At 42.4% G+C, this 22,296-nt stretch overlaps 1 protein-coding gene across 1 annotated transcript in view; it reads right to left on the bottom strand.

Moving 5' to 3' along the window:
* LOC144767863 (ephrin type-B receptor 5-like) overlaps window positions 1–22,296 on the bottom strand; it is a 319,076-nt gene that overhangs the window by 231,005 nt on the left and 65,775 nt on the right. Inside the window, exon 3 of the mRNA XM_078651221.1 lies at window positions 18,672–19,356. Coding sequence (XP_078507347.1) covers window positions 18,672–19,356 — 685 coding nt within the window. The remainder of the gene's footprint in view (window positions 1–18,671; window positions 19,357–22,296) is intronic.

The following is a 22,296-nucleotide window of genomic DNA, read 5'->3' as shown; positions in this document are numbered from 1 at the left end:
CTGCGCGTCTCTCCCCCTCACTCCCCGGACTCGCAAGCACCCCCACGCCCTGCCAGCCCCCCATCTCTCCTGCTTGGACCATAAACGCTCCTCTAACGCGACCCTGTCTCCGAACCACATCCCGGGCTGAACCCCCTCGCTCTTTCATCTCATCCAAAGAACAGACCCTTTGATAACCTCTTCCTCCCTGCCCGATTGTCCGGCCTGATCCCAGGCCATCACCTAGCCCAACAGATGTAGTTTATTGCCCCCTACAGTAGGAACTCACCCCATCAAAGGAGCAGGGATTAATCAACGCTTTCGCACCCCGAAGATCCGACTGATCACACACATCCCTGTTCCCAGAGGAATGTCCAGCTGCGCGATAACCACCACATGCTGAGATCGGGGTGGGAACTCTACTGTAGAAATGTGTGGGAACGGGCCTGGACCGGGGATTCCGAGGATGTCTTTCTGTACTTCAAAGAAATGTTACGGATGCAATGTATGCAATAAAACCATAAACTCGTGTATAAGAGGCCAGGCCTCAGGGATGCGGTTAGAGCACCTCAAGAAGATACCCTGTTGTCTGATTTGACATGTTCTGCTCCGTCGGAAAAAACTCCTGTTTCCTGCCTTCCAGTCTCCAGCGCCTGCCTCCTTGTTTGGTAATCTCGAATGGTATGAGAGGCGGCTAACGCCGGGCAAATACTGAAGGGTTCTTGGTCGAATTCCGCCCTACCCTTTTACAATAGCCATATGAAAATCAGCCTTGACCCTGTGCCTCATGGGAACAGTCCAGCCCGAACTGCCAAGCAATGTCTTTCCTGGACCGGAATCAAGCATCCTAGGACCGGTTTCTGGCTATCAGCCGCCTTCAGCCAGGATAGCGTGGATGTGTGGGATTGTGTGTGTGTGTGTTAGAAACAATGTGCTTGTGAGAGCGTTAGGGATTGTGAATGAGTGTGAGTGACTGTGAATCAGAACGAGTGAAAAAAGAATGAATGTTAGTGAGAAAGAACGAGTGAGTGAAAGCATAGAAATAAGTGAGAATTAGTGAGTAATATTGAGTTAAAATGAGGGATTGAGAATAAGAATGAGAGGAGGTAAATTACAGTGAGAAATTATGAGAGTCAGGATATGAATTAGAGTAAGTAAAACTGTGAGAATTAGTGAGTGAGAGCTAGAGCGATTGAGAATGAGTAGGTGGCTGCATGTGAGTGAAAATCAATGATTGTGAGTGAGAATGATGTGAGTGAGTGAATGTAATTGAAGCTGACTGGGAGTGTGGTGTTATGCATGCTAGCCAGCCAGTCACCCTGGTATATTGAAGTTAAACAGTCCCTTAAAAAGAAGTACCCACAGCAAAATCCTCTTTGCTGGCACACTTAAGGCAATTCTTAGCATGACTGGTGCCTGTGACAAAATACTAGCGCTGGCATGTCAGATGACATTTTTGGCATGTGGGGCACATTTGTAGAATATGAGCGCTGGCTTAGTACCATAAACTCTTGCCATGGGGCAGCCATGGCCACATGTTGGTGCTATCACATTAGAGGTGATTCTTGGCATAAAAGCAATCATGGCATATGTGAAGGGGCAACCATGAAAAAATGCTGGGACCAGATTTTTTGCCAGATGGGTAAACTGTGATATACATAGATGGCATTAATGGCATATTTCTAGCGCTGGCATTTGGAATGCAGTTTTCGGCAGTGACGCAACTATAAAAAAGTTGCTGGACCTGGCATAATAAAGATAATTTTTAACATTTTGGGGCAGATTCCGCTCTGGGTTGAAAAGCTCTCCGACCAAGCTGATTTGGAGTGTTTTCCGCACGAGTCGGACTCCTGCAGTCTGCCCGAGCGAGTACCATGTGGCAGCATGCTGACAGACGTGGTTCGGTTGGACTCCCATAGAAGTCAATGGGAGCCGGTCGTACGACGCGTAAATGGGGTCCCATTGACTGAAAGGGTATGTCTCGCACAAAGGCACCCCCTACAGTGGATACGCATCAGTGCCATCCGGACCATACCTGCCTGTATTGGGGAGACCCTTGGGTCTCCCCCTATGTCCGTGTCGTAAGGCTGCGTTTGACGGGGGTCCAACGCGGACCCCCAAACACAGCTTCCCGGATGTTTTGCGAGCCGGAAACTTCGGCTTGATCCGGCTGTCCGACGCGTGCATCATACTGGCTCGGTCGGAAATTGCCCACATTGCACAGCACGGTTTGCTTATGGACGAAACGTACGGAGTGGTTCGGACCTGGAAACGATTCGGTCAGTTAATTTTACGTTGCTCGCATTGTACTTGCTCGCTCGTACAACTGTACGAGTCGGGAGGAAAACATGCGTACACCTTGGACTTTTGCCAGCCGGATCGCGTTTGGAGCCCTTCTGAACGAGATCGGAATTGGCCCCATTGTGGTAACAACTGTCCATTTTAAATAAAATGGGGTAAATTCTTAAGGAGCACTAAGATCTATTGAAATGCTATGAAAGTATCTGAATATTATGGGCCTTATCATAACTTTAACGGTGCAGGAGCAGGCTGCCACATCAGTGCCACACTCCTGCAGGACCAAAGCCATACATTGACTGCCTCCTGGATTTAGGATGGCCAGCGGCTAGCCCATGCTGGTGCCTGTTTACAGGCTCATAGGAGAGTTGTAACAGGCTCTGCAATGGGAATGCCATTGCAGGTTCCTGCAAGTGAAGGACTGCAAGTCCATGCCCTGCAGGAACTGGGGGTGCATGCAGACAGGGGGCACAGCATGTGCCCCACTGCATACATCCACTAGGTCAGAGGCAACAGGGGTGGGACACTCTTTGTCTCATCTCCACCTCACTTTTCATCACAGGAAAACCGTGGTGGAGAGGAAACTTGTAATATGCGTGATGGGGCTGCAACATTCCAGCCAAGCATGTTGCAGCTTCAAGACCACCGCAACACGACCAGGGATGAGAGATCCATGGCGGTTGCACCAAAGCGGTGCGAGTGCCCAAGTCGTAATGGGGTGGTCTGACCGCTGGTGCAGCAGTGCCTGAACCGCCACCGTGGCTATTGCAGTCCGATGGATCACATAGTTATAATAAGGCCCTTCATGCATGCCCATTCAGAGCTTATGGTTCTTGAGAAAAGTTATGAGAAGTGTGCTTAAAATGCACTATTTTCCCTTATTTGTTTCATTCTGTTCTCTGGAACGGAAAGACCTTGTGTGCGCTTAGATGAGGTCTGACTTTCTCACTATGCCTACTCGCTACAGTTCAGGGCAAGTATTATACCCCCAACACCTTTAAAGATTATGTCAGCACCACAATATTGGTGGAATATAAAACAGACATCTGTCTGTGTTGTTTTGCTATATTAATAATACAGTTATTATAAACCTCAGCAATGCCAATCACTGTCATGTTCTTAGGATTGAAGTAATTTGACCTCTATTTCTGTAAATATTCAGAGTCAAAAGTCATATGTCAATTTTTGTGATGTCATTTGGGTTGAAGGGTGTATGATGTCACTTCTACTACCCCAGGCATTTTGGTGACTCAAAATCCATTGACTGCACACATTTCCTCTGGGATTGGCTCGTTTCCATACAATTGTTGAAATTGTTAAGTGCCCAGAAAAAGACTATCTTCATGCGAAGCAATTTGACGAGGTCCAAACCCTGGTACTTTCCAAAGTTTTGCAAGCATAATTTGAAAAGTACACTTGTCCTATCTGTCACCAAAATATATTTAGCTGCGAGCTGAATATATTTGTATTTTGTAACACAAAGCCTTGGGCCTGATACACAGGGCTATTTGCAAGTGTACGTTCAGCTTAGACACTGAAGTCAGCACTTCTTACGAGGGCAGAACTACTGTTAGAATTCATAAACATTGGTTTTATCCTTGTAAAAGGCTTGATCATGTGAAAAATTGTCTGACCTAATCACAAACGTAGACTTATATGTGAGTAAATCACCACATGTAAATTTAATCTTACACTTTGTAATACATGTGCTACTTTTGGTAATTATCCATTTATTTGTGTAAATTTATTACAAACTGTAGACTAACATGTCTCCAGTCGATAAAAAAGGGGGTGGAGCCACATTTATAAGTGTTTACTTATTACTGCAAAAAAGGACCCAAAACATTAGTAAATGTGTTCCAGTTCAGACCTGGAGTAAGTCCAGCAACACCCATGGTGAACCATTGGTACTCCATACTTCATCCCCAGAAAATAATGGAAGCAGAGATTTAAAATAGATCCCCAAAGCAAATATTATTAAAATTAATTCATTTATTTTAACCTTTTAAAGTTATAATATAAATGTAATGTAATGTTATAAAATAGATGTATAACAAATAAATCAATATAAAACATATTCATAAACTTTTTAATTTGAAAATAAATGTACTTTTCATAAAAAAATACAATCAAATTAAATTAGTTCTATACAAAAGTTTTGTTATTTATATTACATAATAAGAAATTACAAATATTTTAATTTAAATAGGAATTTAAAACAATAAATAAATAAAAAACATTTTAATGTAGTCAATCTATTTGTGTTAATTAAATATTTTAATCAAAATTAGGTTGATAGTTTAACGTTTCTACTAGTACATTTTCACATATAGGTGCAGTTCTCTGTCAAAAGGACAGAGACCTCTCTACTTTAAAGTATAAGGACAATTTAAAAAGTTTTTTAAACTTTAAAAAGACATTTGTAAAACAATGTAATATTAAATAATAATGTAAATTAATTTCATATATTTATTTTATATGTAGAACAAAATAGGAAAACTTTGCAACAAAATCAGTTAACTTTTTAATTAAATATGTAATCCATTTGTAAATATAAAAATACATACAAAATATATGTTAAATAATTATTTTTTTAAATCCCACCTAAGCAAAATGTTTATATTTACTTATTATTCATAAAAACTATTAAAGGTTAGTTATTAAATTCATTTAAATACATGTAATTATTTGGAAAAGCGAAGGTGCATTTATTTGTGTATTTAAAAAAAGGTTATTGAAATATTTTGGCATAAAAATATATTTGTGATTTATATGTAATTATTTAAAATACCATTTATTTGATATATGTTTAAACATCAAAGTAACTTTATTTATTTGAACAATAGTTCCTATGAGGGCCTATTTTAAATCTTTGCCTCCATTATTTGCATATGGGAGCTTGTTGCATTACCAGTACATAGCCATGTGTGGGGTCCGACCTAGAGTACATTTACTACTGTTTTAAGTCCTTTTTGGCTGTAGTAACTTTAGAAGAGCAACTTTTGAATAGTAGTGGGCTTACTCTTTTTGGGGGGTGTATGTCCATTCCTAAACCTGTCCCTGACCCTCCCTAAGGATCCAGTATCCACTATCCACTACAACTGGTCATTCCCAGATTCATTATTAAGTAGTACATTTACGTGTGTGAGGATCTCCCCACAGAAGAAATAGGTGAGGTGGAGGTTTAAATTTACATTTGTAGGTTTGGAAATAACATTTTCTAATAAGTAAATACTGGAAAATGTAGTTTGCAGTTTGTGATTTGTGAAAATGCAGTTTGTGATCCAAGCACTTTGTGTGTAAATCTAGTCATGCATTTGAGACAAAGAGAGTGTGTTGCAGGTTTGTAGTGCCCTGTAAGTGGCTGCACAACCACAAACTTGCTATATACATTTTATGTGCATGCTCTTTATCTGAATCAGTTTGTGTATCTCAGAACATGCATCTCACCCTCAAATTACCAAGGCCTATCCCTCAATAGTCTGCCCAGTTTGTTTTTTTGTATTCTGATTATAAAATGGGATAAACAGATCCACAATACAAGAATGCAAAGCAACAGTCTAGACTGAATGAGCTTTTTATTCTCTCGGGAATCTATGCACACAATGGCTGTACACAACTGTGTATCAGCAAGATCACTGCATCCAGTGTAGCATAACAAAACTCAATTGAGTTTAATATATGGTAATAATTGAAAATGCTTCAGTACAACTAATTGTTTATTCAGGGAAAAGCCTTCAGCTCCAGGGCAGCACAATAATAGGAGGAAGGGTGGGCCCAGGAGCACAGGAGGCCTCCACTCTCTGCTACAGTTTGCATTCATGGCCTCCTGCCAGGGATGACACACTCCATTTGTACACTGTGAACATTTGAGATCTGTAAATTCCTCCCTCCCCTCCATATGGAGCAGCAGCAGATGACCCAAAGAGACGGCGTCTTCCGCGCGACCTGCCATTACCGCAGAGTGCTCTGAAAATGTCAAGAGCCTCAGGTGGTCTGGGGCTTGAGATGTGTGTGCGGAGGGGGTCAGTAAGCAGTGAACGTAGAGTATGGCTCAGGGGAGGAAAGGCTGCCATGTAGAAGTATAAGACGAAGGGGACAGGCAATGGGGAGTGGGGTGAGGGGTAAGCGGAGAAAAAATATTAAAATTGAGATGGATGTGTAATGTGTTCATATGCAGTTCCTTAACTCACATATAAAATATTTTTGATGTGTAGCTTGTAAACATATAATTACTACCACAAGTGCTGATGGAGACATAGAATTGTCATTACACGTTGAACTTCAGTTCAGCAACCTGCTACAGGTAGCAATAGTGACCCCACCCGACAGTGACATCACAACATTTTCCTCTGAGGCAGAAGGATGATGCCACCTTTTATTGAGAACAATCAGGGCCATTTGTTTTGAGATTCTTTAAGGCCAGAGACGAAAATTGCAAATTGGTTTGAGCACAACGCGTTATCATTTTTTAGCATGCCCATTTTGCTTGCTCTGGTAATCATTTTAAGAATAATTTAAATTTCAAGAAAAAGATGTGAAAGTCAGTTCATCTTGTATTCGCAGTTTTAAGTTTATATTTCACAGGTACATTTTTTTCCTGACTTTTGCATATATTAGCAGCTAGTTACATAGGATGTAAGTACTGGGATTGGCATTGGCAATTGTTTATTATTTGCCCTATTGGTATTTGGAGCTTGGAAGGTTGCAACTAAAAAATTTGATAGGAAGGGCAATATTTTTAGGAATATCCCCCAACAACTGGGCTGGTCTGGGTATGGCCTGAAGCCTGAAGGAAATGGGATATGATTGGCAAAACTAAATTAAGAGACATGTGGAAGACAACATTAATTAGATGAATTGGTCAAAACAACAAGAGTCTGAATTATCCCAAAGTAAATTCTTAAGAGTGCCTCCAGCTGTGATATGTACTAAAAACATATATCAACATTGAAGATATACTGATCGTTGAGTATATGTAGGTTGAGGCTGTATCTGCAACCTACAACACTTGGCTAAAAGTACCACACATACTTTAGATAATTTAGAATTAATAGTAATGAGGTAGATGTAGGAAAATTGATGGAAGATGATGTCTTATAAGTTCTGATTTGACTTAGGTAGCAGATAAGTCAGGCTCTGGTTAGGGGTGTATATAGTTACGTATTTTGTAATTATATTACATTTCGGGAATTTTGCATAAATGAGTTCAATGCAAATCTGTCGTTTAGCAGAATATGTCCTTACTTCAATTTTTGATGCAAGGACAAATGTTGTGTTAAAAAATTGCATCAAAACTTTTGTGCTTTCTGGTTGTTCACATTGTTCGCCCTCTCACATATTTCAATTTTGTGCCGTTATTGCATGATGTGGACTAATTGTGTAATTTTGGAAATTTTGCATAACAAATGTAAGGTACATTTCTAAAATGTCTCCAACTATGCAGCAACATTTAAAACTGTATCTAGAGTTACTGCAGACTGAACCAACTTTGTGCCTACTTACGATAGCAGTCGAACCCCAACCGATGGCTCGTCGGTTACTCTCCGGCTATGATCTACTGCTGCATATTGCATAAACACTACTTTTTCAAAATGCAAATACTTGTATTAGCTTTTGTTTTCTGGTTGGCTAGCCAAGGTGGAAGTTCTGAAGAGGGTTAATTTTGGTGCATTCCTTGGTCTGTCCACAGACACAGCCTATTGGAGTAAAGTAACAGGCATACTCCACAGGACAGGGTGGTATTCTGTAACTAAAATATTGTGTCCTAAATATTGTTTACAAAAATATTACTCCACTGGGGCGACTAATACAAACTTTGCACATAATGGGTCAATGATTTGTAAACAGTATTTAGGACACAATATTTCCTTCTGATTTAATTTTAATAAAGATATTCTGACACAACAATCCACAGGAAAGCGACACGTATAAACTGTACAAGAGATTTGTGCCTTAACAATAAAAAAATGTCTACCAACTTGGCGCTAGATTCCTCACCATAAAATATTGTGCAGCTCTAGAGCAGCACTGGAGCATTAACAGTCAAGTTTGATGTGTAGTCCTGGACTAGAGTGGAGGCAGAAAAAGCAATATATGAAGCTAGAGCATATCTGTCAGTTTAGAGACCTCTGCAGCCATTACTGCCGAGCAAGTGTGTGACTTACTGCTACACACTAAATCCGGCTTGCTGTCAGATGTGCCCCCCACATCATCACAGATGTGGCACCAGCCTTATCAGCCTCAATTATGGAAGTCTGTAACTTATCGCCGGACACAGGCGTGTTCCGGGCGAAATGGAAAAGGGCCTATATAAAGTCCCTACGCAAGAAAGTACTAGCAGATCTTGCAGACCTTATAGGCCAAATTCTCTTCTTCCATACTGTTCTAAAATCATGGAATCCCTGACTAATCGACAACTATCTAGAACAATGTCAATCAATCAATCAATCATAGACATTTATAGAGCGCACTACTCACCCGGAGGGTCTCAAGGCGCTGGGGGGGGGGGGGGGTGCTGCTACTGCTCGAACAGCCAGGTCTTGAGCTTCTTCCTGAAGGAGAGGTGGTCTTGGGTCAGGCGCAGGTCGGGAGGGAGGGAGTTCCAGGTCTTGGCGGCCAAGTAGGAGAAGGACCTTCCTCCTGTTGTCGTTCTTCGGATGCGGGGGACGGCGGCGAGGGCGTGACTGGTTGATCGGAGATGGCGTTTGGGAGCGTAGAAGTTGATGCGGTTGTTGAGGTAGCTCGGGCCTTGATCGTGTAGGGCTTTGTGTGCGTGGGTGAGGAGACGGAAGGTGATTCTCTTGTTGATGGGGAGCCAATGCAGGTCTCTCAGATGTCCGGAGATGTGGCTGTGTCGTGGGATGTCGAGGATGAGTCTGGCTGAGGTGTTCTGGATCCGCTGGAGTCTCTTCTGGAGCTTGGCGGTGGTTCCGGCGTAGAGGGCGTTGCCGTAGTCCAATCGGCTGGTGACGAGGACCTGGGTGACCGTCTTCCTGGTCTCGGTGGGGATCCACCGGAAGATCTTACGTAGCATGCGCAGGATGTTGAAGCACGATGAGGAGACGGCGTTGACTTGTCTGGTCATGGAGAGGGAGGAGTCCAGGATGAAGCCCAGGTTGCGTGCGTGGTCTGTTGGTTTGGGTGCGCTGCCCGGAGGAGCTGCAAGCATGCCCTAACCTGTCACAATTCAAGAAGCTTCTCAAAACGTGGCTGTTTTGTTGGAGCACAGTCCATACGGTAATCTGCCTCCTAGGCGCCGAGAGATCCTCTTGGGGATGATTCGCCACGCCTTACTAATATTAAATATAATTATATCTTGGGATATTCAATAAAGTGTAGGGTGTGTGAAGAAGTCATGTTGTGGCCATATCTTTGACCTTACATCCAAGCGAGTGCCAATCAATGACTGTCAGAGAAGCAGAGATAGTTAAACCTCAGCACTAAAACAGCAAGCAGCATAGCAGTAGAACATCTGATGGGGATGTACCTATGGCATGTCACTAGGGGGCCAAAGTAGTAAGAGGAATTTCAAGTTTATTGAGTTCTGCACAAATGTTAAAGTGAAAATATTAAAAATAATAAACTCTAGTGAGATGAGGGGTACACAGGAAATTAACTGCAACCCCAAACTGACATCCAATCATTTAGCTACACACGTATACTTAGACACAGGGTAATCAAGAACCTCACAGTGCCAAAATACTTGATGAAATGCTAAAGGTAGAACTAGATCTCAGGACTCTGGAGTCAAAGTTAATAATTTGGCTGCTAGATCATATTTTCTATCGGACAATGTTGCACCAGGTGCTAAACATACACATCAAACACATATTGGCAATGCCAAGAAATCTGTGTTTAAATGAATGTTGGACAAAGGTGTTAAGTTTTACTCATAAATGGCAGGGGAATATATATGTATTTGTGTGGAAGTAAAGAATTGTAGAATAATATTGCTGTAGGTTAAAGGGCCAGCAGTCAAGCCAGACCTACAAATCAATGCAGGTGGATGACTGCCAGTCTCCCATTTGTGCTGCTACCAGAGAAGAACACATAATTTATATAGTTATCTAAGATATTTCAATAGCATTTCAGTGGCATGTGTGTGACCCTGAAAGTTCAAGCCTAGGCAAAGGGATTAATAAACAAGATTATCACCACTGGTGAAGGGCAAGCAGTTTTTGGAGAAGCATGGAATTTTCCCCCTAAATGAACACGTATTTATGGCTCCCAACATATGGGGGAAGTGAAAGCCCCTCTCTAGTGAAGCTCTCATAATTGTCTGGCGACATCTGCACTGTCAAGCAAGACCATAAAAAGGAAACCACGCAGAGCTTACTGTTAGAAGAAAATGCCAGTAGAAAACATATACACACAACTAATGTAACACTTTTAGGGACACGAAGGAGCGAGACAAAAGAGCCTTTGCAAAACTTAAGCTGCTTCCTTGAATCCAGAAAGCCAGTGACATAACTGGGCATTTCAGGGTGATGTGTTATGGAAACAATTGGTGCCCTTGGCCAATAAAGCTAAAAAGCAAAACTCAAGTTGCACACCAAATGATTTAGGAAAGCATGCTAACCTTCACTTTCAGAAAGCATCAGAGCACTCAGTATTTGGTCCTGCAGACTGGTGAGGGATGAATGGATACGGGTGAAGGGTCAGAGTTAAAACAGAAAATACAATTGTAATGTTACCCATTAAATCCATATCCTACGTCCTTATCCAGTTCCTTACTTTTGTAATTAGGATGGCCCAACCTCTGGGACAGGAACTACAGTTGTTGATGGATGTCTTGCTTCCCTATTGCAAGTGCTCCAAAAGAGATATTCCACCCCAAACATCTTCTGTTTCATTAGTCTTCTTCTGCAAGCAGATGCTTTTGTGTCAGATCTCTGTTTTGAGTTTTGCCTTCTTTTTCAAGTGTTGACTGCCTCCCTACTTGCCATGGGGCAGTTTGAAGTGTGCATTGCTGGACACATGAACTGTGGAAGGGCTTAGAACCATCCCGTGGTGGTAGATGTGGTCCTTGCAGTATTTGGGGGTGACTCGTACCATGCATCACTCTAGAGGTAGCTGGTGGGATAATGTGCTGCAGACAGCAGGAAATTACCCATCTCATGCATGTTCCCTGGGTCACCTGACAGTTTCAGTGCAACTAGGTATAGAAATGTATAAGATTTACTTTCAAGTTGTGACTACTCAAAGGCATGTGTTTCCTCACAACAGTCTAAAAACAGGAGTTTCAATCAGGTATTTTGAAGCATGAGCAAAACTCTGGGGTTGTTCAACACAATTCCCTTTTACAATAATGTTTTCTCCACCCCAATTTTTGTGAATAACTGTTACGGGACACCAAGCGACCTCAAGGTACCTGCAGCATCACAGAGGAGGAGGTATAGATATAAATGAAGGAGTATTGTACCCCAATTAGAGTATTTTCCTGCATCTCTTCAGGACAACATAAAATAGTGTAGAGTAGAGGAACAATGCTTGACAATAGTTTCATGGTGGTTTGGTGAAGATTAATGGTAGCTTTCTATGCCCATTGAATTTCATCAGCAACAGGATGGCCAACTCTGGCATTTTGTTTGTATCAGCCCAGTAATATCTGATGAATATTTTTTCTGTTCCCTGGCTCAGGCCTGGCCGGCTCTCAGACTAGATCTGGAAACTTATACATTGTCTCCTAATACTGAATTTGTCTCCAGGTTAATGGTGGTTGTTAGAACTGGCATCCTTGGCGTGGGTGCCTCGGACTGTTTGCCTTCTGACCTCCTGGTTTGCTGACTTCATTTTTGCTTGCTTGAGGACTCTGGGCACTTTACCACTGCCAAACACTGCTAAAGTGCATGAACACTCTGCTTTAAACATGGTAGCAGTCACTTATCACCAATTTGCCATATTTAATTTACATATAAATTACTGTAAAGTTCACCACATATGTCCAGGGCCAGTAAATTAAGTGCTACTAGTCAACACACAGCACTGATTGCGCAACCCACTTAAATACCCTTTTCAACATGTCTCAAGCCAGCCACTGCAGAGCCTGTGGGCCCTATTCACAGAATGAATTTAAGACTAAATCCTAAACTTACTAACATTTGGTATTCACAGAATGCACTTACTACTTTTGGGATGCACAGAATAAACTTACTACTTTCGGTATTCACAGAATAGATTTAAGACTACTAACTTTACGTCTGAACTCGGGCTGGAAATTCCGGCCCGGAGGTGGAGTTTCCTGCTTGGGGTGAAGCTTGTGGCTTGGAGGCGGAGCGAAGTGTGTGCAGTTGTAAATTACCATGTCGAACTGGCAAGTTAACATTCTTGCCATGCCCAAACCTTATTTTTTAATGTACCTGTATGTTACCTCTAATGTAGGCCCTGGACAGCACCAAAGGGCAGGGTGCCAATGTATTTAAAATGTTTAACATATACTTTTAGGTTTTACATGTCCAGGTAGTGAAAAACTCTTCAATTTGTTTTTCACTAGTGCAAGGTCTATCTTTCCCAAAGGCTAATATTGGGATTACCTTATTATATTTTATAAGTTTAATTTTCAATTAGGTGTCTCCAAACCCACAATTTAAAATCTCAAATGATACTAAAGATGGACTTTAAGTCTAAAAATGCCACTTTTAGAAAGTTGGCATTTCCTCACTTTAAGCATTCTGGGCCGTCTGCCTTTCTCTGAATACACGTCTGGGGTGGGTGACAGGTGGGCTTTGTGCATCCTTCTAGACAGCCACACACAGAGGGAGTTTAGGAGTAACTGATGGACCGTCAACATCCTGATGGGTCATCCTGGGCAGGATGGGAGGGAGGAGCTGACACTCATACCTGAACAGGCTGTGCCTGTCTCCACACAGATAGCTGCATACCCCCTGTAGAAGGTCTAGAGGTAGGGCAGGAAGGGAGGGTACACTGTGTACTTTTAATGCCTCTCTTAAGTACTGAACCTCTCATACCACCAACTCAGTACATGAGGACATTCTGACAGGAAGAAGGACTGTTGAAAGGACTGTCACTCTGCTGGACTTTGATTGACTCCTGTTGTGCTGTGCCTGCCCTCATGCCTTCTTCCCCCTTTCCCTGGGAGTGAGAAGGAGTGTACCTGCATCTTTACTTCCCCAGAACCAAAGTGACACCAAGGGCTTGATGGCTTGCCTCCTGTTCTGAAGTCTCAGGGACACCAAAGACTTCAGACAATCATTCTACAGCCTCTTGACTTTTCCAACTGTGAAGCCCACCCTGTCACGGACTGCCAATTTGGTCCAGGGCCCTTGGAAGTGGGTCTTCTGACTGTATTCCTGCAAAATCCATGCATCGCAGTTGTTGCACCAGGCAGAACTGACACATCTCTCCTCAACGCATCACCACTGAGGACATTGTATCACCAGCTGCGCAGATAGAAGACAATGCATCACCTTTGTTGTAAAGGGTTTTCCGATGATGCATTTCTGACTATGCTGATCGGAACCAACGCGTCGCCTGCATCCAAAGGGATCGACGCAAACACATCTCCTCCTCTGTTACTCGCATCGGATCTTTGACATTGACGCATCCTACATCCAAAAGTTAAGTTTTCGGAGGGACAAGGTTGGTCCCTGTATTTTCCCCGCACTCCATCACGGTCGGCCTGAAATTTCAGATTTGACCCAGACAAGCAGGGCCAGATAACCCTGGTTATCGCTTGTTTCCAAGCACTATATTTCAAGATATTCTTTAAAAAATCATTACTCTGATTCTCCTTATTGGATTTTTTTGTTTTGATCACTAAATTAAGCTCTATTTGTTTACCCTAGTGTGGAATATTTTTGTGTAGCGTTTTCAATATTTTACTGTATTAAGTGTTGCACAAATACTTTACACATTGCCTCTTAAGTTATGCCTGACTGCTCTGTGCCAAGCTACCAGATGGTGAGCACAGGTTAATTTAGGGTGTGTATCTGACTTACTGTGACTAAGACTGTGGTCCCTACTTGGACAGCGTACGTACCTCTGTCAACTTATAACCCAAATTTTAACAGCAGTATTCCTCAACAGCTGTATTGATCCAGTAATGTGTTACTTAGTTGCGAGTAAGAGACTGAGACCAGTGGTTCCTGGTTAATGTTAGGCAGATGCCATGATCTGCAAAGAAACAATCTGGAACGATTCTTCTTTGATGACAAATATTGGTGCCAGGTCTTGTTCTCTGTCTGCATACATTTTAAAGCCTCCAAACAATAAGGCATTGGTTCACAGGTCCACTAGATTTTTGAATCACTGTGTCTGACTCTTGAGTAGCCGGGTGGGAATACTTGTGATTCTCAAAGGGCATTACCTGTGGTGTGAATCTAATGATGCAACTTGTCATCTCATGAGATCATCGGTTCTGGCCTTTTCCAACATGTGTTAGTGTATAGGTCACAACCCAAATTATTCATTTGTAACTAGACCTTTTCTTTGAGTCATTAGGACTTCTCAAAGGTCAGAAAGAAGGTGCTTTTTGTCAAATTGGGTCATGGTGTGAACTTCTGTCCTGGCTGTAGAACCCTGGTACTTTGTGCATCACTGCTATCTCTTTTCCTTCCTCAGTGCTTCTCAGCAGTTAGGGAAATTGCTTATCAGGGGCAATGTCTTCCAACCCCCACAGGATACAGGTGCAAGTAGCTCTGTTCGCTCTTGAAACCTGAGCAGTTTGCTCTCAGTAGTTAGGGGCAATGCAGCTTTCTTATTTTGGCCAAAGTTTGTGTAATTGTTTCAATCCTGGCAGCTGAATCTGGGATAAATTGAAGTTTCTGTTTACATGTAGCTGGAAGATGGAATTGTAAATATCTAATTACAGATGAATAAGTCATTCACATTCAGTATTTTAAGTGAAAAGTCCTGAAAGGGCAGAATGTGTCACAAATCATAGAAACATGATTTTGTCACTGCTGCAATGTGACCCATGAGAGAGAGTTCATAATCCAACTGCATTCATACCTTTCTCACTAGTCTTCCAGGGGTGTTACAACCACCTTTACATTGAGCCGGTTCATTGTATTCCCAGATGTTAGGAGAATGTTCTCTGAACATCTCAGGGTATGAGCTTTAGGCAATTGCTGTTTATTAACCAGAGTGCCATGGCTGGTGCCACAGGGAGTGATCACGATTCACGTGTCCCCGTCCTACATTTTTAGAAGGATCTGAGAATCATCTACATAAATATGTGTCAAACCTTAACCCATTCAGCAGATGAGTCAATAGAAAAAAAACATCTGTGCTGGTAGGAAAGAGCCAATCAGAACTGCTGCAGATCTAGCCACCAGAAAAAGTGAAGCCAAGTTCATCATTTATCTATGAACATGAAGGTCTAACAGTCTCTCCAAAAGGATCACGTGATCAACATGATCAATGGCACAAAGACATTTAATAAAACCAGGGCATCAGCACAACCTTCATGAATCACACAAGACGAGGAACAACCTTTACAACGCAACTTTTACAACGCACTGCCATTACAACGCAGTCATTACAACGCAACATCCCTTGCATCGCATGCCATTACAACGCAACCTTTACAACGCATGACACTACAACGCATACAATTACAACGCATGTCATTACAACATAGTCATTACAACGCATACCATTACAACGCATAGTACCCTTCAACTATCAAACACTTACCCTACGGTTGCACCCCCTGGAGTTTAGAATAGTAATTTTTACCCCTACACTATCCAACACTTACCCTACTGTTGCACCCCCTGGAGTTAGAATACATTTTACATCTATACTATCCAATACTTACCATACATGCAATGAAATGGTATGTGTTATAATGGTATGCGTTGTAAAGGTAGTATGCGTTGTAATGGCATGCGTTGTAACGGTAGTTTTTAGACAATTCGTTGTAATGGCATGCATTGTTATGGAATGCGTTGTAAAGGATGTTACGTTGTAAAAATGCGTTGTAAAGGCATGCGTTGTAAAAGTATGCGTTGTAACGTCATACATTCCACAAGACTGAGGTAACAGCACGTTCTGTTTCTCAGCCTGAAAGAAAGCAATCCCTAAACAATGTGGCATTGCTCTAAACGTAATTCTAAAGTTGGGAGTTCACTGCTCCCTCTAATGATTTTGCTCGAAATAGGAATGCAGGCGTTATCCAACAACTGGCTGGTTCTTCTGGGTCTAGGGGGGCTTTCTTCAGTAAAGGACAACTGCAGATTGCATTTGCATTGGTACATTCCTGGTACTTAAGGAAGAGCTGATCATGTTTGCATCAGCAAACCAACTATCTCTTATATTGACCACTGAAGTTTAGCTGAACCATTGCCCATCACGGAGGGTATATTAAAGTCTTCCGCTCTCTAAAAAGGGGATAAAACTAAGGTGAATGTAAGACTAACTTGATCTGATTAGGCCCAACAAATGGATTTTTACAACATCTTCAGAAGTAGCCACATCCCAGAATCCATTACCTTTATCATAAAACAGTGTCTAAAGTAGGAACTAGCTGCTGTGAGGTTTCCACCTCAGTCGAGGTGATAGGCGCATTGCAAAGCGGTTCTAAGTATTAAATAGTGCCTTACGCGTACTTTTGTTGTTGGCAACTTTTTGAGAAAAATATAGCTTTTTTGATTGTCGCCTAATGTGAGAGGATGTTCTGAGCCTCTCTTGTTGGATTTCTGACTGAAGTTTTTCATCCATTTATTCTCCACTTTTCAATGGAAGGATTCCTCCTCCTTGGAGTAAACCATCACAAGACTAATGTTTAATTTTCAGCGTAACCTTTCTGAAAGAACTGCGAAAACCAGAGAATTTAAATGGTTCAAATTAGCAGCATAGCCGTTTAGGATCAAACCGTGGTTTCGTACTTTATCAAATTTACAGAATTTCTGAAAATTCCCAAGAGTTGTGGGACATCACTGTCACTCCTCCCTGTAATGCTGCCGAGGGGAGAAATGTCCAATAACAAGGTGACTAGACATGGCTTCCATTCTACAGCATGACAGCAGGGTCTATGAGCACTGCTGGCTGAGACATTTCCCTAACAAGGTCAATCAAAGTCTTAATTTACCCAGTGCTTCATTTGTGAAAAGAACAAGTGCTGAGGCCTAAAGGTTTGTACTGAAGCCTGCAGCAGGATCAAGTGAAGGTCAAGTTGCTAAATACCTAGGCTAAATAGTCTTAATCCCACTGCATGCCTTTTTACTCCACCACCAGACACTTCCTGACTCTTTATCTCACTCTTGAAAGTTTTTTCTCACCCCACCTTTTCCCCATTTTCACTGTTTTTCCATCTTTCTCTTTTTCCCCACTTTTGTGCTTTTCTACTACTTGCGCTAGATCAAAATTTATTGAATAATTAGTTCAGGGGCCATATTATATAAAGTTCCCCGGGAGCTCAACGGTGCTTGTGCCCGCTTCGCGTGTCCCCTGTACACTTTGGTTTTACAGAGGGGGTGCAGACCCTTCTGAAATGCAGATAGCGCTGGCGAACATATAGCTCCTGGGCTACATTTGGTGGGTGAATCTCTTTGTCAGTGCGCCTGCGCCGTATTATAGATGAGGGCACAAAGGCAAAGAGGCTGTCAGTAGGCACACTGTCAGTGTGCTCCTGGTGGCAGCCCCTCTGAAAGGGTTGAAGAGGGTGCTATGGACCCCCTGGACATCTCCTTGCAGGCCACCTGCAAGGGGATCCCTCACCCCTCTTAAAAGCGCAGGCGGGTTGCCGCCTGCACAGTGAAACACGTAGTGGTTGCTTCAAATCCGCACTGTTTTTACTTGAATGCACTGCCCTCGGGAACATATAAGTTTTGTGGATGCCCTGGAGCCAGTGCTTTCAACTTAATAGGGCACACTTTCCCTGTTTGCGCCTGGCCACCTGTTTTAAGGTGTGGAGTGGCACAGACCGGCAAAGTGCAAGAAATATGTATTAGGGCCCCAGGTCTCCAAAAATAAGTACCTGTGTCCCAGCTGCAACCACCGAATCAAATTAAGCACTGAGTTTGGGCAATGTTGGACTACATGAATTTGCCACAATAGTCCTCTGCAAAGTTTATGTATCTTTTAAATTACTTTTTTGTGTACGTTGCAAAATATGAAAAAAAGGAAGCATAAAAAAAAGCGGTTTCAAAATGTTTTTCTGTTAATAACTGTCAAACCCCCATTTTTAGTTATACAGTTTGTTCACAATCTTATAGGTGCAAATATGTTCTTTTGTGTAACGTTTTGTGAAGTTGACACAATACAACTTTGTTTTTCGCACATCTCTTGTTTCATTTAAAGGTCACAGAAGGATTTCTTAGAAGGAATCTGGAAGAAGAAACATGTGTTGCTAAATACTGTATCTCAACATTTTAAGACAAGTCACTTAAACAGTTGTCTTGTGATTCTTAGACTGATAAAGGACTTACCTCTGCATACTGTCCTTTCTTCATTAGCCTCATGACCAGCCTGACATGTGCACCCCCCAATGGACACCATCCACTCTCCCTCGGAATTGCAGTGAAGCTTCACCAAATTGCCCATCTCCTTGGCGTTCTCAACACAGACCCCCGGAACCTCCACCAATGCTGCACTTTCTCCTCCCGTGTACGTCTCCGGAAAGGAGGCAAATGACTTAACCACAGCTGGACACTTGTAAAAGAAGACATGGACCTCCATCAGAGAGAGGCACGCGCCGGAGTCCTGGAACGCCAGGTAGAATCCACGCTGCTTGAGGGGTCCGAAGCTCCGCGTCTTGATGTTCAGCTGAAGCATCTTCCCAGGGATGTCCACCTTGGAGAAGCTCTCGTCTGCAGCAATCGTGTCCACTTTGACCCAAGGTCCCTCTCGCCACTCTGGGGAGGATAAGGTGGCGCTGTCCCGATTCGCTGCATGGTAGTAGAGGGTGAAGGTCTCTTTGCATGAAGACACTACAGCTCGCAAGCTGCCACAGTCTCTGACTGAAAAATGTAGGCGTACGTGCACCCTCAGAGCCCCACGGGCATCGATGAAATGTGTACGAAGCCAGTTGTTCTGATTCGGCTGATTGACGTTGCAGACCTCGTAGGTGCGGATCAATTGCTTCTTATCATTCAAGATGCTCACCTCATCCCACTGCACAGAAAATGAAAAGAAGCATTAATAATACTCAAAAATGGAACATGGAAGGCTCTGCATGTTTAATGTTTAATGTTTAAAGATTTCTAGAGCGCATGGCTGCCCGTGAGCGTCCCAGCACTAATGATAGAATAAACAAGAACAACAGAGGAAGGGTTTAAGGGAATAGCCAGGTCTTTAAGAGTCTGCGAAAGGATAGGATGTTGGGCTGAGCGCGAATGTCTAGTGGAAGCGAGTTCCACAGTTTGGAGGCATTATACGAGAAAAGACGGCCTCCTGAGCGGGCCCTTTTGATCCTAGGTATTGAGGTCAAATGGAGGTGTGTGGATCGAAGCAATCTGTTGGTTTTATGGGGAACAATCAGATCTATTAGAATGGGAGGGGCATTTCCGTGCAGAATTTTGTGAGTGGTGCAAAGGGCTTTAAAATGCAATCTTTCCAGAATGGGAAGCCAGTGAAGTGACTGGAGGGCTGGTTTGGCAGAACTACGGTTATTGGAGACACCTTTTTTGAATGGAGTCCCCTGTTATTACTTATAAAAAGATTTGATTTCTGTCTGTTATGCACCTATATAATTAGAGATTGGGTTGATGTTCTAACCCCTTGGTGCTTCTCTTTTGGGACTACCATTTTTTGTGCACTCCATTGCAAGTTAAGAGGAGGCATCTATGTAAATTGGTGTATATATATGTTGAATTTAGGGTACAGATAAATGATTGCTTTGTACATGTTTTGTATATTTGTATATGATGTATATGTGATAATTTGTATATAGACTGTTGTTTGTTGTGCCTCCCTAGATGTCCGCTCATATTTGTGTATATAAATTAACCGACATATGTTTTCAATGTTCTATTTTTGAATCGCAAGATAATTATGTGTTTCTTGCTTGAAAATTAAAAAAGGATTGATCCCTTCAGTACCTTTTTTTGTTACTTCTTCATCTTTGGATGTCTCCTGCTCAGGTACGGGAGGGTTAAGTGGGCAGAACCCCTAACCATTTTTCTGATCGTAAGAATCCGGGCAGCAGTGTTTTGTACAACCTGTAGTTTGGCTATCACTTTCTTTGAGGCACCTAGGTATAGGGCATTGCCGTAGTCCAACCTGGACAAAATGAGGCCCTGAATCAAGAGCTTCCTAGAATGAGTGCTTGCATATATAGCACCACCAAGCATACATTAATCAATCAATCAATCATGTGGCTTAAAGTGCAACTAATCATCCATAAGGGTCTCAAGGCACTATCAGAAGATGGTGTGCTATGTCTCAGGGTAGGGAGCTGAAGTTCCACTTCTGGATAACAACCTTGTCTATATGTGAGCCAGACACATAAAACTACCATCTGAAGATGAGAGAGCAGGTCCCTCCAACCGGCTTATTTGAATATATGACGTTACAACGTAAACAATTACAACGCATGACTTTACAATGCAGTTTTTACATCGCAACTATAATTAGAACACATAATTTTACAACGCATGCCATTACAATGCATTTTTAGAAACTACCATTACAACGCATACCATTACAATGCCTACCATTACAACGCATAATACTTTTGGGGCAACAGTGGGGTAAGTGTTGGATAGTGTAGGGGTAAAAATGACTATTCCCACTCCAGTGAGTGCAACAGTAGGGTAAGTATTGGATAGTGTAGGGGTAAAAAATACTTTTCCCAGTCCGATGAGTGCAACAGTAGGGTACATTTTGGATAGTGCAGGGGTAAAAATACTTTCCCCATGTACCCCAAAACCCATACCCACCCTAAAACAAAAAAATCCCCATGACTTTCCTTATTATAATGCATTGTAATTGCATGGGTTGTAATGGTATGCGTTGTAATGGCATGCGTTGCAGTGACATGCATTGTAAAGGCATGCATTGCGATGGCTTGTGATGTAAAGGCAGTTGCGTTGTAACAGCTGCGTTGTAAAGGTAGTGCATTGTAATTGTTGTTTCCCGGCTTATTTCAATGAGGTCACTGACCCACAAGCCCTCCATGGTCAGCTGTCCTTTCCTTCTATGTGACATTCACCATCTCTGTCTGTTGAAGTCTGTTTTGCCATTAGTGTGCCCTTTTATATACTTTCTTTGTCAAGCTTCTACTATTTATGTGCTTTGCATTACACATTATTTTCCAAAGTTTCTCTAGACCCCTATCACACCTTTACCCTCATCGTGTTTCTCATACTCACAAACTGTAATATCTGCTTTGGGACACTTGTTATTTGTATTTTAATTGTGCATCGATTGAGGCAGACACCTGCAGATAGTGCATACATTATTCTTATTTTTAAAGACCCTGTAGACAGTGTGCTTAATTTGAGCCGGTGGTTGCCGATAGTGGCCATAGGCACTGATTTTTGGGGATTGCCGCTTATTTCTCTGAATAAGACATTTCCAGAGAGTAAGAGAGGGAAAAATACAAGGGGAAAGAGATAAACCAAAAAAACTGTCAAAAACTGAGAAAGCCAGAACCTGCAAGAGAAGGATCAATGGGCAGGGATGGAAGTGGAGTAAAGAGGCAAGAGGTGGATTGAAGACTACACAACCTTGGTATTCGGTACGCTGATGTTTAATAGTGCAGATTGCAGGCTTCTGGAGGGAAGAGCAGGCCCTGTGGAGGAGTGCTGGATTTATTCGTATATCTCCTGCCCTGAGGAGAACAGCACCCCACGGGTAATTTGTTATATTTACAACCCCTTCAATACCTGCGGGATATCACAGGCATTATTCTTTTATTCAAGGGACCAACAGGCAAGGAAAGGGCAGGGTTCCCTCACCATAGTTCAACATATCCTACCTGTGAGTGTATGTGTCCCACACAAATGTACGCATACACACACGCACACATACAACACAACATTTCTATTATTATGATGACCGGCCTGTGACAGTAACGAAGTGTGTATTTACTATTCTAACTCCAAACGTACT

This window comes from Lissotriton helveticus, chromosome 7 (genome assembly GCF_964261635.1).
Source record: "Lissotriton helveticus chromosome 7, aLisHel1.1, whole genome shotgun sequence".
In the NCBI taxonomy this organism is placed as follows: domain Eukaryota; kingdom Metazoa; phylum Chordata; class Amphibia; order Caudata; family Salamandridae; genus Lissotriton; species Lissotriton helveticus.
The sequence above is the reverse complement of the archived record's forward strand: the minus strand, read 5'-3'. Positions and strand labels throughout refer to the sequence as shown.